General features: G+C 43.9%; 1 protein-coding gene across 2 annotated transcripts in view; it reads right to left on the minus strand.

Moving 5' to 3' along the window:
* The window catches only part of TBC1D30 (TBC1 domain family member 30), a 45,094-nt gene extending 30,708 nt beyond the window's left edge, over window positions 1-14,386 (minus strand). For both annotated transcript variants that reach the window (XM_083699158.1, XM_083699159.1), the window contains exons 1-2: window positions 13,591-14,386; window positions 8,079-8,243 (exon numbers count right to left, since the gene is read on the minus strand). In XM_083699158.1, the coding sequence (XP_083555284.1) occupies window positions 8,079-8,243; window positions 13,591-13,933 (508 nt within the window). In that variant the 5' untranslated portion in view covers window positions 13,934-14,386. The remainder of the gene's footprint in view (window positions 1-8,078; window positions 8,244-13,590) is intronic.
* Window positions 14,387-17,096: the final 2,710 nt, after the last annotated feature.

Below are 17,096 nucleotides of genomic sequence, written 5' to 3' on the forward strand. Positions count from 1 at the left end.
AAAACCACATGAGATGGTAGTTGACATGGTGAATCAACAACTCCAAGGTGAACTTCTGGTGTGGCCATCGCACCACATACATGCATAATAAAAGTGTGTTCCAGATCTGAAAAAGTTTGAAGATAAATGTTCTATTGCTTGGTAAGTCATTATCTGTCATAGGCGCAGGGGGACAAGAACATTCAAATGAATCGCCACCACATTCTACATGCCTGTAGCTACCTATCTGAATCCATCGTAGCCTCTCTTCTGTGCAGTGTACTGACACTGAACAATTTGCAAACCCTGGTTCAAAACATTTTCTTTCATTATAACCATAGTAAGCTGCAGAATGCCAGACCGGATCTGGCAGTCATATCAAGGTGATACTCCTAACCTGAAAGGAGCAACACAATTCATTTCAACCTTTCAACAACAACAACAACAAAAGAGACTGCCTAATTGCTACGTTTTCTAACAGGGTTTTAGCTAGGCTCTTTCAAACAGAAATGCAGCAGGTGCTTTTTGTTGTATTAACACAACTGCTCCCTATTCCTCAGCGACAGCAAGTATTTGTTTTTCTTGTGCAGGATAGTCAATTCATTCACCGTGGTAAAAAGCAGGTGTAGTAATTAAGTACAGCAAACGGTTGCCCTTTTTTGTCCTACATAAACAGAGAGCACATATGCACCAAAGAGCACCATGGCAGCTTTATTCTCTGGCACAACACTTTCTGCAAGCCTGTAAAATAAATGAGTAACTAAGCTTCCCAGTACAAGATGTTTATGATGCTATCATATTGTATGAGACAAATAAAAGGTCCTATCACACCAAGTTGAACAATAAATCAACTCCAAACAAAAAAAATTCCTTCCAGTAGCACCTTAAAGACCAACTAAGTCAGTTCTTGGTATGAGCTTTCGTGTGCATGCACACTTCTTCAGATACCTGAAGAAGTATCTGAAGAAGTGTGCATGCACACGAAAGCTCATACCAAAAACTGACTTAGTTGGTCTTTAAGGTGCTACTGGAAGGAATTTTTTTTTTTGTTTTGACTATGACAGACCAACACGGCTACCTATCTGTAAATAAATCAACTGTACACATAATAAAATGTACATAGAATATAGTTAATTGTGGCTTTTGATTTGACTGGGATTGTTCCTTGAAAAGCCACCCATTGCTATTCATACGTAAGCGCGTTGTTAATTTTGATTACAAAAGCTATATATTCTTCTAATAAGAGGATGACCAAAACTCAAGTATAAATGATTGCTTTCTTTTACATGTTTTTTTACAGAAGTCTTTGAACTAGCCCCAAAACTGTACAAAATAAAAAAGAAATTGCTATCATAGCCACCCATTAAAAGTACTGGAAATGGCTTTCAAGAAAAGATGTCATTGATCAAAAGTACAGTGGTACCTCGGGTAAGTACTTAATTCATTCCGGAGGTCCGTTCTTAACCTGAAGCACCACTTTAGCTAATGGGGCCTCCTGCTGCTGCCGTACCACCAGAGCACAATTTCTGTTCTCATCCTGAAGCAAAGTTCTTAACCCGAGGTAATATTTCTAGGTTAGTGGAGTCTGTAACCTGAAGCGTATGTAACCTGAAGTGTATGTAACCCTAGATACCACTGTAGCCTCAAAACATACACTGAAGATATTCAGATGATAAATATAGCCAGCAGGTCTCCCCCACCTTTCCAGATTTATATATAAATTTGCATCAAGCCTAAAGATATGTTTGGTTTACTGGGCCCAGCATCAGAGCCCCTAATCAAATTAAATGTTCTAGAGTCCATATTGGCCTATTTATAAGATTTTTATACTGCTCTCTCAAAGCAGCCCAGAGCAGCAAACAAGAGCAAAAGACTGAACGTAAGCTTGCTAGGGCAAGGAAAGGGATAGAATAGAATAAGTTTCTTTAGAAGTGCTGGTAGGGATATGGTCTCAGAATATGGTCTGAAGGTGCACAAAGCCACCATCTTACTGAAGCTAAGCCGCCATTTGGATCTAGTCAGTGGCTGGGATGGGTGGCATAGCTGTCAACTTACAGATTTGAAAATAAGGGGCAAGCAGCCAAAATAAGGGACCTGCAGCCTCACCTGTTCCAGGCACTCCAGTCTTCCTGTCCTCCTGCAGTCTGGTCAAACTCATGCTGGGTAGCTTCGAGAACACTGTCCAACCAACTTTGTAACCAGAGGTTCAACTGAATAGAATCTGAATCACATGCACCACAAGGCCTATGCAGCCTCAACTTAAGATGGCTCCCCGGCCTGGCTTTGCACTGCAAAGTTTGCAGCAGCACGTGCAACAAAATGGCGTCCAGCATTCAAAACCCCCCTCAGCTTGCATTAACTAGCCACACACAAGGCATGCAAGCTCCACCCCTCCCAGTCGTTCTTAGACTTCTTATTGGGTGCGCAACACAGCCAAGCAACACAGTTGGAGCCTTCCTCCTCCCTGGCCAGCAGGGAGGGAGGGAGAGGAGCTGCTTCCTTTGAAATTTAAGGGACATCATTTAAGAGACATTTAAGGGACATCCATCAATAAGGGACAGCAGCGGGACATGGCGCTGGAATAAGGGACTGTCCCTTCAAATAAGGGACACTTGACAGCTGTGATGGGTGGCCTCCACGGAACCACACCTTTGCCACCGCAGTTTCTATGTCAAAGGAAAGGCAAGATATAAAATGTGAGGGGGGAAATATCATTTTTAAGCCCCCTTTCTGCTCCCAGGTGTGACGATTTCTAAGCACAGCACAACATTAGTCCCTGCAGAAGTTGACTATTAATCATGCGCCTCCCATATGCTTCTCTCACTCTGTTCTCCACAAACAAAATGCCCATCTACATAGGATGGCCGCCATGTAGACACCACTTAAATTGTTCCTTACAACAGTGTCAAGAGTCAAAACTTTGTGTAAGCTACGGCGCATGAACAGTTCACCGTGCATACAGCAGTGAAAAGCTCTTTCTACACAACAGCAATCATAACACGCAAACCAGGCCTAAGAATTGATTGTTGACCAGCAGTCATTTGGACAGTTTACTTCTCAAGTTGTATGCACCAGTCTTGGGTGCGTACCTTGAATAGTGCTCTGTTACCCTGAAACCCAGGAGCTTAGGTTAGTTAAAGGAAATGTATTTTGGCTAGCTTTCAAAAGCTATTCTAAGCAATTAGATCCAGGTTGTTTTCAGGAAAAACTACTCAACACAGGCAGGGAAGGAGCATGGTATGCAGGAGGGCGGGGAGAAATCATCTCTATTTCCACATATCCTATTTGCAAATTGTTTTAGCACATTATCTGCAGAGTATGCAATGCATTATTAATCCCACCTTTGAAAGATTCCCTCCCCCCTCTTCCCTATATATAATTATTTGCTTAACAGCTCATATAAAACTGCACTTTAGCATGCTATTAACTAGTGTAATCAGTCCAGACAGCTATGTCAGATGCAGTAAAGGTTTACTATCCAAGTCTAATAAACAAAACAGTGTTATGTGCTGTCCATGAAAAAGATATAATTAGATCTAATATAAGAACTGTGCAAGTTGCTTTCCATCTCTGCAAAGTACATTTCATGTCCTTAGTGCTGAAAATCAAAGTTTCAGGAATTGTAGCACCTTATGGGCCAACAATGGCATGCCGGTCAGAGGTTCCCCACATCTGGAGTATGGCGTACAGGACTGCAACGGCTAGGGAGGATGACAGAAAATGGGGTTGGTTGCTTTGCACAAATGGAAATGCTTTCTACTATCACGGTGTGCAGTTCATGGATACATTTGTGTGGCTGATCATGCCTACTTTGGTCACCATCACTGACAGATTCTTGCCCCTGAAGAATTTGTCAAGAGGGAATGCAGCTCTATGGTTGAAACAGCTATTGGGCTTGATGGGAGGGAATAAGTTGTTCCCCAAGCCTCATTGTGAGAGAAGGGCATTTTCTTGACATGGGGTAGAGGATTAGCCCTTCCCTCCCCAATTATGACCTCTCTACCCAGAAATTCCCCCATGCGCCTTTTATCAGAGCTTAAGAGTTTTTGATGATTAAGTGACATATTCATATTGTTAAATAAAATAAATAAATATATATTTTGTCTCCAAAGCCCTGCCTCGTATCAAGGAAACACAGCAATGCTACAACTTTATCGCAGGAGGCAAAAACGATCACAGCAAAATTGTTCCAGTTCAAACAGAACAGATTGTCTAATTCCTAGCAGTCTTGGTGCCGTCATGTGTAAAAATACACACTTCGTGCTGCATTTTTTAATTAATACATTTGATCCACCAGTCTTTCAAATATTTTTCTTCCCATTTAGGTCACCTCATAGTTCTCATGCTGTGAACGATGGAGAATGTGACATGAACTGAGTGCAAGTTACAGAATTTGTGTAGGAGGGGTAGGAATCTTCGTTTCGCCCACACACAAAGACTGCATAACCAAATTTGTGAAAAGAAAGCTACTGTCTCCAATTTAATGTTCAAGCTGTTGGGTGGCAAGTCATAAAAGCGAGCTACTGTAAGTAATATGCAAGCAACAGGAGATGTTTGAACCACTGGATCTACTTCAAAGGGGAGGGAAGGAGCCAAAGAAAACACAATTAGTTTTTCATACAAACTGCTTGCGAATTTTAAATGATGGAATGGGTCAGGAAAGGGAGAGCTAGCATTCAAAACAAAACATGCAACTGGCCGCAGCCAAGCCCTCTTGCACATCCAGCCAAGAATACTAATACTAGCTCTCTGGGTTCTAGCCAGACTTTATAACTCCAGTTTCAAGGTTAAGGTCACATTGTCCAAGGTACTGCTTTGTCAACCTCTTCAGCACTGGCACAGAAATCCCTTGAACAAGGGGCTAGCAAACCTCTTCAGTACAGTGACACTGAAGGCCTTCCAAAAGGTCATGACCGACTTGCATATAATGTCCATAATTGACTTGCTCCACAAATCATTATCAAATACACCAGGGACCAAGTATACCGGGTGGCCGTTTTGTACCTATTGCACAATGTCACACTATCTTCTGCTCAAATAGAGAAAGGCTTCCCTCCACCTTGGAAAATACATTGTTACCCATGTTAAGAGTTGGGAAACATTTCATCAGTCTTGTTAATACTGCTGACCAGCTCATCTTCACTGTCACTCCTTCAGTCTTCTAGCGTAGGGATAGAAAGCGCAGGCTCAGGGGCCAAATGCAGCCCTTGAGACTAGAAATGGATGAATCTCCCAATTCTGGTTTCTCTCAGGGTGTAGAAACCTCTGACTTTTGCATGGGTGGAAGGAAGCCCACTGTACAAAAGTAAGAGTTGCATCACTGGTTGACCTTGATGGAATCTAGCTCTCAGACTGAAAACACCTGCCCATCAAGCTGTCGTCAGCCAGTTACCGTATTTTTCGCCCCATAGGGCGCACCGGCCCATTGGACGCACCTAGTTTTTTTGGGGGAAAATAAAGAAAAAAAATATTTTCCCCCCAGGCGCGGGGCTGGGGCCAGGGGAAGCTAGAGCTTCCCCCGACCCCAGCACCCAGAACAGGCTGCTCTCTTCAAGCCGTGGGAGCCCTCCCACGGCTTGCGGAGAGCTACCCGAAGCCCCGGCGCGACTGCTCAGCGCGCCCAGGCTTTGGGGTGCAGGCAGCTCTCCGCAAGCCGTGGGAGCCTGGTGGGAACTCCCGGGGATTCCCAAGGTTTGTGGATAGCTTCCTGAAGCCTGGAGAGCGAGAGGGGTCGGTGCGCACCAACCCCTCTCACTTTCCAGGCTTCAGCGAAAGCCTGTATTCGCCCCATAGGATGCACACACATTTCCCCTTCATTTTTGGAGGGGGAAAAGTGCGTCATATAGGGCGAAAAATACGGTAAATGTGGTTGCTAGTCCTAAGGGGTCTCAGAACCCAATAGTATCACAATAGCGGAAGCAGGTGGACTTAGGGGTCAGGCTATGCAGTGGTAGTTGTTACTGATGCCATGAGGCTACTTGCTTCTGTGAAATCCTGGGATAAGCAGCCTCAGTGGCTTCCGGCTTATGGACAAACGAGAGAAGACACAGAAGTCCCACTGATATTTCTGCAGATCCCTGGATATAGCAGCCTAGCAGAAGCAGTTTCTCCTCATCCTTACTGCCTTAGGAATACAGAAGGATAGAGGGAACACAGCTGCCACAAGCTTCAAAGCCCCAGCAGCAGCATTTCACAGTCTTTATTATATGGAGAAAAGGCAGACCCATGGAACAAGTGGGCTTGCATCCCTTGACCCAACAGTGCATGTGTGCATTGCACAACAGTGCATGGTGTGTTAACTTAGCTACCAGAACCACCTTCCCATAAAACATTTCCTGAGTGGGAGAGAATGTTGCACATGAATCTAAGCAGCTACTTTACTCGGATGTAGAAAACTTCCTCCGGCTCTCCACTCAGTCAGAGAGACAGAACATGAAGATGCATACATCAAAACAAGACAAGTCCCTTGTAGCACTTTTATATATATATATATATATATATATATTTAAAATGCATGCACTTAAAAGCTCATTTTAGTGCAGTGTTCATGCCATTTCATTTACTGTACCTGAATATAACAAACTGCCATGCTGCATGTTAATAAAAGAAAGATACAAGACAAAAAAAAAGTTAGCTTTAGAAAAATTCTGAAGAACAACCTGTGATACATTTTATACACAATGCCGCTCAATTAAAACATGTAAAAAGGCTAATTGGGTGTGCATACTAGCTGTGGCTTCCAGTGGTGACCCTTCCTTCCCTAAATTGCCACTACAGGAGTTTCCGAAGATCCATTTTGCTCTGAGGGAAACAGAGAAGCAAAAGAACTTCGTTCTTACTGTAACACATCTGAGGATTACTGATCTTCTGTAAACTGCTTTGTGAGGTCCACCAAATGGTACGTGAATTCATAAAACAAATGCACAGGAGGTTTTGCATTTTCAGTTTTTATAAGGGAATTGCGTAATTGAGGTCGGATGGTTGTACTGTACATCAGGCCTTTTAAAGTTTGGTGCCGTATGTCTGAAACTCTCAGAACTATGTGTGGGAACAATCTACATAGCCACAATTAAATCATTTCTGTCCTGCTGATTTTGAAGCACAGCCTGAACTCTTTGCCAGCATGTCACTTGGACAAAGAAAGGTTCACCATTACTGAATTTCACCTTATACGTGAAATTCACTTTATGACTGGACTGTGTCTCCTTTAAATGCATACCTCCCTTTTTTTTGGACACCAGGGCCAATATTTTTCTTTCCTAGGCTATTAATGTTAAAAACTTTAAAAGGCCCTTGAAAATATTGCTATTGCTGAATTTGTTGTTGTTTTATATAGTTGGTTTACATTCTTTTATCATTCATGGTTTTTCTATTATGGCACAAGCTGTCTTGAGAATTATATCTTGAAAGGCAGGGCCAAAATGTCTTTTAAAAAAATAAAACTTATAATCTACTCTATGGATAGGCAAACTAAGGCCTGGGGGCCGGATCCGGCCCAATCACCTTCTAAATCCGGTGGACAGACAGTCCAGGAATCTACATGAGTAGAATGTGCCCTTTTGTTTAAAATGCATCTCTGGGTTATTTGTGGGGCAAAGGAATTTGTTCATTTCCCCAAAAAAAATATAGTCCAGCCCACCACATAGTCTGAGGGACGGTGGACCAGCCCCTTGCTGAAAAAGTTTGCTGATCCCTGTACTCCTATGCATATTAACTTGGAAGCATGTCTCATTACGTTCAGTGGATTTACTTCCTAGTAAGTATGGTTCGGATGCAGACCCGAGAAGTCCTCAAGTATAAGAATCTGACCTAAATTTTAAAATTCCTTTTTAAAAACTGAAAATGAAAAAAACTCCTGTTCAAGCATTGGTTCCTTTATAAACAATACACTACAGAGCCTGCAAAAACAAATAGAAGAAAACCTTCATTTTAGAATAGCACTCGCCTGTCTCCTTCCCTTACATATGTTTATGTAACCAAAAATATTTTTTCCCCTGTGCTAAACAGCATTTTCAAAATACTAGAACAGTAAAACGGCATTTCAAAATAAGCTTACAGAGCGCCTAGATGACAACACACAAACACACAAGGGTACTTACGCCGTTTCTGGGAAACTGCTTGCAAACAGGCTGTTACAATATCACAGTTCTTCTGCACTTTGTGCAAAAGCCTGTCCTTTTGTTTCAGAAGGCGAAGCAATTTTGCTGACTGAACACAAATTCTGTAATTCAGCTCGCGTATTATAGTTGTCAACTCATTGGTATCTGTCAACAAACAGAGAATAAAATTAGCCTGCTGGCTGAAACCTGTAACTTGAGAACACATTTCTCCCTATGGAAAGCACAAGGGGTTTCGCCCCTAAAGGTTCTTATCCTGTAAACTGGGGGTGGAAAGTCGGTGGCCCTTTTTTGGAGTCAAATTCCCATCAGCCTCAGCCTGTGCACCTGATAATCAGGGAAGATGGCTGTTGGAGTACAGCAATATCAGGAGGCACTAAAATTCCCTCGCCACTGCTATAAATGCATATTCTTGGGAAAATTCCCTGCCACACTCAAAGAGTTCATGTTGTGTTACACCTTAAGAAGTTTACAGTGAATGATGGATAACAAGTTATTTATTATTAGGTCAATACTTTGCTCAAGACTACTCCCACGGTAATATATATAGCAGTAAATCCACAAATTAAAGCAACAGAAATCAGTAAAATAATGGAATTATTAAGAGATAATAATCACAACTGCATGAGAATTTCATCTGCAGTTTTATATACCCATGAACCTGATAACATGTTTTCCAAATTATTACCATTATTTTACTAAATTGTTCAGGCTCCTTGGTATACTATAAGTATCTCCTTCAGAAGCATTTAGCTACTGGCAACATTTGACTCAAGTAAGCCAGTTTGGTGTAGCATTTACAGAGTTAGATTAAGACCTGGGAGATCAAAATTCAAATCCTCACTCAGCCATGAAGCTCACCTTGAGCCAGTCATTCACTCTCAGTCTAACCTACCTCACAGGGTTGTTGTGAGTATAAAATTGGAAGGAAAAAGAACCATGTAAATCACATTGAGCTCCTTAGGGGACAGATGGGATATAAATGTAATACAGTGGTACCTCGGGTTAAGAACTTAATTTGTTCTGGAGGTCTGTTCTTAACCTGAAACTGTTCTTAACCTGAAGCACTACTTTAGCTAATGGGGGCTCCTGCTGCCACCGCACCACCACTGCATGATTTCTTTTCTCATCCTGAAGCAAAGTTCTTAACCCGAGGTAATATTTCTGGGTTAGCGGAGTTTGTAACCTGAAGTGTATGTAACCTGAGGTACCACTGTACATACATGCATATTTCATTTCCTATTCTTTCCCCGGTGACAGCAGTCACGAAATTAAAAGACACCTGCTCCTTGGGAGAAAGGCGATGGCAAACCTAGACAGCATCTTAAAAAGCAGAGACATCACCTTGCCAACAAAGGTCCGTATAGTTAAAGCCATGGTTTTCCCGGTAGTGATGTATGGAAGTGAGAGCTGGACCATAAAGAAGGCTGATCGCCAAAGAATTGATGCGTTTGAATTATGGTGCTGGAGGAGACTCTTGAGAGTCCCATGAACTGCAAGAAGATCAAACGCATCCATTCTTAAGGAAATTAGCCCTGAGTGCTCACTGGAAGGACAGATCCTGAAGCTGAGACTCCAATACTTTGGCCACCTCATGAGAAGAGAAGACTCCCTGGAAAAGACCCTGATGTTGGGAAAGATTGAGGGCACAAGGAGAAGGGGACGACAGAGGACGAGATGGTTGGACAGTGTTCTCGAAGCTACAAACATGAGTCTGACCAAACTGCGGGAAGCAGTGGAAGATAGGAGTGCCTGGCGTGCTCTGGTCCACGGGGTCACGAAGAGTCGGACACGACTAAACGACCAAACAACAACAACATTCTTTCCCCATTGCAGGTTCATTTGGCATCATAAGGACTTTGTAAAAAGCCCATACTGTATTTTTCATTAGCTGCAAATATTTAATATATAGGGTTTGCTGGTAACTTAAGCTTCTTAGATTGTTTAGAGATCTTTGAACATAAATTCACCTGCAAATAAAATTGTAATCTTTAAAACAGCAATTTTATTTACATAGCATGCACCCTCTAGTGGGCAAAAGCAGGTAAAAGAAATCAGCATTTAAGTTAACAGCTGCTTGCCATTCATGAAATTAGCTAAAACAAATAAAGAAGGTTATATCTGTAATCAGTAACAGTGGACAACCCTTAACCCTTTGAGAAAGAACGCAGCAGAGAACAGGGAGAATGGCATTCAACAGGGGTGTTATCTGCATGCAGAACGTAGGAACTGTATTGTGATGTTAACAGACATTGTAGTATGGACCTCACTGAAATGGCCCTTTAAAAATTCAGTACTGGGATATCTTTCAATGTAATGATAGGAGACTTATTAAAAAGAGTACTTATCCTACACAACGTGCTGATGACCAGAGAAGGAAAACCAGAGGTAGAATTTCAGGTGCTATGGGAAAACTTGATTGAACACACCCACTAAGAGAATGATAATAATATTTATATAATGCTTTTTCAGTGTTCAAAGTGTTTCACACAGGCTGTCTTGGTTGAGTTGAGCCTATAAGGTTGAGCCTATAAGGTAGGTCAGTTGAGCCTATAAGATAGGTCACCATTATGCTGCCCATATTGTAAATACAGCAGGCTGAGAATACAAAGCCATCGAATATTAGAATCCCACTCTTTCCGGCTGAAAAGGCTCCATGAGCAGGTTATGAAAGGTTGATAGATAGACTTACAAATCTAAAAATACAGTACATAAAATGAAGACAAGGCAGGGAGGGAAGAGATGAAAGCTTTAAGCAAGTGGAAAGGTAGATCACTAGCTGCTTCTTATGTGGAGAGAAGGGGAAAGCAGGCAAGATGAGAATCTGTGGATCAGAGTTTGGCATGTTGCAGAAAGATGTTACTTTGACCAATAAAATTTTTATTTTTAAAATAAAATTAGTTCAACAGATCAACATTTAGTTGTCATAGTAGCTGGTAGATGACATTAGTTATTAACTCTTATCATGGCAGTATTTTCTAAGGGGCCTACAAATGAACCAGGAGTGCCACACATCACCAGTAATCAGGACAAAACATCTGTAAGGTAATGACCAACTGCAATCTATTAATTCCTGTTATAGGTATGAACATGCAGGACAAGAAAATAAATATGCTTTTAGGAAGCTACTGTCCATAATAAGGCTATTAACAGTAGCAATACTAGGCTAGAGTGACATATGATCTTACTCAGAGGCAGCGTCATATCAGCATATGAGGCAGACTGTGTCTCTACCCAACCCAGTATTGTCCACTCTGACTGGTAGCATCTCTCCAAGGCAATCCTCGTCTCCTGGCCTTGCTGCACAGTATCTTTTAAAAGGCCACATTTTCAACTTGGACCACTACTACTGAAATATTACCCTTCTTTTAAAATTGTATGGCTCTCACAGCAATTGAATCCGTAACCTTGGCATTATTAACACCACACAGTATAACTATCTGAGCCAATGAGCAAAAGAGCCAGGTTCAGATGCCCCATGGAGACTGTTGGGGGCTCCCAAGCCTTAAATTAGGAATCCTAGCGCAAAGGCCCAAGACAGGCTTGAGCCCTTCTCTCAATCCCTTCCCTCAGAGTGATGGGACGGCACAACAGAAGCCATGGCTAACAGTCCACAAACAGTTAGTGCTTCAGGACCAAAGCAAAAGAGATGGTACATCATAACATCTGACTCAGAATCTAGCCGAATTAGGAAACAATTATGAAAACTATATTGGCCTGTTTAATTGCTGTTGCAGAGGAAACAGAGGTTACCCCCTCCTCAAACTATCTCCTTTAGAGTCTTAAAGTAAAGGGATCCCTGACCATTAGGTCCAGTCGTGCCCGACTCTGGGGTTGCGGCACTCATCTCGCTTTATTGGCCGAGGGAGCCGGCGTACAGCTTCTGGGTCATGTAGCCAGCATGACTAAGCCGCTTCTGGCAAACCAGAGCAACACACGGAAACGCCGTTTACCTTCCCGCCATAGCAGTACCTATTTATCTACTTGCACTTTGACGTGCTTTTGAACTGCTAGGTTGGCAGGAGCAGGGACCGAGCAACGGGAGCTCATCCCATCGCGGGGATTCGAACCACCGACCTTCTGATTGGCAAGTCCTAGGCTCTGTGGTTTAACCCACAGTGCCACTCGCGTCCCTTTAGAGTCTCAGGTCAGCATAAATATGTATTAGCAATCTCTGTAAACTGTGTTAGCGTATTAGCTTCTCTAGCTTAACAAAAGCGCCAAGTCTGCTGCTGATTAAGTATAGATCTACTTTGCCCTGCTGAAAAACAGAAGCTGGGAATTTACCTTAGGGAGCTTATGTGGGACTGTAAGAGGTATAAACATAGAAGGTGAGTGTATGAGATGACAGTGAAGCAGAGACGTATGTAACCTGCTGAGGTAAGAAAAAATGTGATGATATACACCCAGTATTAACATCTAAACACCTAAAGATGGACACAAAGAGCTATAAAAGTTTCAGTTCAACAACCCATGACAATATGCCAAAATTGCAAGCAATGATGCCATACCAATTTAAGATCATCCCTGCTGGTAAATGTTTACTTACTTAACATCAGTATTCAGGACATTAAGAAAAGCAATTGATAGGTTGATTCCTCCCTGTTCTTTTTTGACTAAGACTTCCCTTATTTTGCTTTCTTCATCATCCGTGGCTATTCTGTGGTCATCCTTGATTGAATGTACAGTAGCTAAAGTGGCTGCAGCGCCAATTTAGATCCCAGTTTTAGCATACAACAACAGCATAACTTCAGGAAGACTTGACAACGGAAAAGGGAGCAGGAAACATGAGCTGGCAGTATCCTTTTCCGCTAACAATCTGTCATAAACCTGCATGGAAGGTAAGTTTGTGAAATGTGCACCCACTAGTGTTGTTTTTAGGGAAAAGCAAACACGAAAAAGGGCTCCAAAAGAATGATGAGTAAAGAAAAGAAGAAAGAAGATTGTTTGCTTAGCTGAAAGTAAACAGGATTTTAAAAATTGGGCCATGGAAGCAGATCTGAGGCACAGTCTGAAAAATCCTAAGGACAAATAGGAAGAGAGGAAAGTCTTGAGCAGCAAAGTCCTAATTCAGTCGAAGAAGAGGGATGGGGGATGAATGCAACAGGTGCACACTCAGAGCCCAGACAATGCTTTTTTTTCAGCGGGAGTTGACAGGTGCTCCGGCACCTTTCAGGTGGGCGCCATTGCCATTTCAAGAGAACAAGGGAGAAGATCACGCTGAGCACCGGCACCTCTTTTTCTAGAAAAATGGCACTGCTTGGAATATATGAGTAACAAAGTCATCCTGCAAGGACAAGTTTGCCAACTCTCTTCACTTTCCTGGCAGTGCTCTCGTACAAATAAACAGAAAGCCGACCGGTGCAGTGCAGCATTCCGCGCCCGCACCATGGAGATGCAGAGCAGGACATCTTCACCTGTTGACTTTCTGCCTGCCAGGAGGAAGAAGCAGGAAACTCCTTCTCCGGAGGTGGGAAACCCCCGACCCTTTTACCTTTCTGCGCCAGGTACGTCCTCTGGTGCCGCTGGCCGGGCCTTCGCCGCAGCTCCTGCAGGAAGCGGGACTCGGCGCTGCTGCCCCTGCCGCCGGGGAAGGCGTCGGAGCCGGCGGACGCCTCGGTGGAACTGTCCACGCTGTCGCGATGGCGGGCGCGCCCCACGCTGTACAGCTCGGTCAGGAGGCCGTTCACCAGCGAGGAGGCGCGGCTGCGCGACAGCGCCTCCTCGCTTTCCTCCCCTTCTTCCTCCTCCTCCGCCGGGCTGTCCGCGCTGCTGCACACCCCGGCCCGGCCCGGCTGCTCCCCGGGGTCGCCCAGGTCCACCTCGGCGAGCTCCATTCCCTCTCCAGAGCTTAGAGCAGCCTCACTGCGCTCGCTCGCGCCTCTGCCAGGCGACTGAGGGTGGCGCGCGCCCCGTGGCAAATCCCAGGGCCAGAGTTCCGGGTCTGGCCCATTGTCCTCGAGGCGAGGGGGGTGGAGGGAAGAGGAGGGGAAAAAGAAACTCGCTTTTGTAAAGGAGGCTTTGCGCAGGTCACATTCGTCGGTGTCCCCTGGAGAATGGAACGCGCCTTCGGCGGGTCTGTAGCTTCCAAGCTCCTCCGTGCGGTGCACCTGCCGCCGCCAGCCAATGGGGTCTCCCCAAATCACCGCTCTGGCGCGAACTTCCCAGGGAAAGAAATGGCTTACGGAGGAAGTGATCGTCGAGTTTGGTGGTTTTGTCAGTTTAGGGTTACAGTCCGTTTTTGTGGTTGTGTTTCTTGTTGGGTCGCCAGTGTTGGCATCCCAGCATTCAGGGTCAAAATCCTACCAAGGTGGCTGGAAGTCAAGCACGTGTTTTGAAAGCGCTATCAAGGTTATTTATATACTGTACACTGCGGCCCCTGTTTTGTTAGCCCAAAAATGGAAATCGAGAGAAGAATGGCAACTTAAGCGGATGGAATACTGTATGCACAGCTTGCAGACTGCAGACTTAACACAGAATAAGAGAACAAGAACATACGTTTAGAGAAGGTTAGGTGAAGGGTAAAGGGATCCCTGACCATTAGGTCCAGTTGTGGACGACTCTGGGGTTGTGGTGCTCATCTCACTTTATTGGCCGAGGGAGCTGGCGTACAACTTCTGGGTCATGTGGCCAACATAACTAAGCCGCTTCTGGCGAACCAGAGCAGCGCACAGAAATGCTGTTTACCTTCCCGCTGGAGAGGTACCTATTTATCTACTTGAACTGGCATGCTTTCGAACTGCTAGGTTGGCAGGAGCAGGCTGCCTCCGTCTTTCTTCTGGAATTTAGAGCAAAGCATAGGAGCCAAATCCAAGGAGCTGAGGTCCCACCCAATAAAATATTTGAGAGGGCTGGGCTCCCCCCTCCAGGTTTTTGGGCATTGCCATTCAAAGTCTGTGTGTGATCAATTATTTGGGATGGGCTTACCTGCTCTCCCCCATATTTTATTCAAGTTTGCATCCCTGGAAATATTAGTAAATTAGTACAGCAAAACCCAAGATGATCATGTTACTGCTCCTGACAATACTGACAATAATATTTCAGGTATCTGATGAGTAAGGCTGTCGTTCTCAAAAGTTAACAGTGATGCTGAAGTTTCACAAGCACAGCTCCTCCATCACAATGCTGTAGTGATTTTTTTTTTTTTAAGCTATGCCTGGTGAATATTGTCCTGCATGACCATTCCCAAAGAATCTTAACTCTGTTTCTTTTGGGAGTATGGGCGAGTTATTAAGACAGATTTCTGCTAAAATGTCCTGGCATCCTTAATTCACATGTGACACTGAAGGTATCTCTTTTCACCTCAGTTCCGTCAGCATAGGAGTATTAATAGCCTTCCTTGCCAAGCTGGATGACATACTAATCACTTATAAACATAGGGAGAGCCCTGCTGGATTAGACAAATGTTTCATCTTGTCCAGGCTAACCAGTTCCTCTGGGATCCCACAAACAGGACCTCAAGGCAACAGCTCTGTTGCTCAGTGCTATCTCTGAACCTGAAGATTCAGTCATGAGTAAAAGCTATTGTTTACCTATATGCTGATCTATGACAGTAATAAAGATTTGTATTGTATTGATTACCTTATTCTCCATGGATTTGGCTAATACCCTTTTAAAGCTAAGTTGGTGGCTATTGGCTTGCCTTGTAGCAACAAATTCCATAAATTATGTACTGTGTTAAAAAGTCTCTCTCTTTTTTTATCCTGAATCCTCCAATACTGTTTTATTGGGTGACCCCCAAGTTCTGGCATAATAGCAGTGAAGGTGAGCCTTTGACCCAAATTAGACCCATCAAGCCGGTACACTTGGCCTGCGGCATGATTTGGTTCAAACTATGACAGCAGCTACGAAATTAAAAGATGCCTGCTTCTTGGGAGAAGAGCGATGACAAACCTAGACAGCATCTTAAAAAGCAGAGACATCACCTTGCCAACAAAGGTCCGTATAGTTAAAGCTATGGTTTTCCCAGTAGTGATGTATGGAAGTGAGAACTGGACCATAAAGAAGACTGATCGCCGAAGAATTGATGCTTTTGAATTATGGTGCTGGAGGAGACTCTTGAGAGTCCCATGGACTACAAGAAGATCAAACCTATCCATTCTGAAGGAAATCAGCCCTGAGTGCTCACTGGAAGGACAGATCCTGAAGCTGAGGCTCCAATACTTTGGCCACCTCATGAGAAGAGAAGACTCCCTGGAAAAGACCCTGATGTTGGGAAAGAGAAGGGGATGACAGAGATGGTTGGATACTGTTCTCAAAGCTACCAGCATGAGTTTGACCAAACTGCGGGAGGCAGTGGAAGGCAGAAGTGCCTGGTGTGCTCTGGTCCATGGGGTCATGAAGAGTCGAACACGACTAAACGACTAAACAACATGTCCATGTGACCATCATATGACTGCAGATGCTGGACAGCTTAAACTGCAGCATCAAGTTGAAAAGGAAGAACTAGGATCATGTTCTAGGTGTGCTCTTGAGTCTTCCTTTGCAGCCTCTGGCAGAATCCAGTGCTTTTTGAATCGGCACCTTTTCTGTTGCCTCTGTGATGACAGAAAAATATACCACATTCAGAAAGTGCTGAGTTGCAACTGGAAAGGGAGTATCAGGAGCACACTAGGTGTAATGGTGAAGTGTCAAAGTGCCCCATGGAGAACAGGCCAGTTCTGTATTCAGCCTTTTGGCTGGATCTACGGTAGTTCCCCACCCTTGTATTAAAGGAAGAGAAAAATTAGTTCCACCTACTTTCTCCATCCAGGGCATAATTTGATAATCCTCTACTGTGTCACCCCTTCCAGTATGTGTGGCACAATTATTTTGAAGCAAGTCCTACCATATCCAAAGTAAGCAATGTCTAGAGCTCCCTCCCTAGAAAATGTGTTTAGGATAACAGCCGGTCTCACCTTGGCAGCCTCCCAAATCTTATTTTGGTGCTGACTCTTCAGGCAGCAGAGGGCGCCTCAACATCTTCAGACAACTTCAATTCAACCACAGCCAGCACTGCAC

This window comes from Podarcis gaigeae (assembly GCF_964106915.1).
Source record: "Podarcis gaigeae genome assembly, chromosome: 10".
Taxonomy (NCBI): domain Eukaryota; kingdom Metazoa; phylum Chordata; class Lepidosauria; order Squamata; family Lacertidae; genus Podarcis; species Podarcis gaigeae.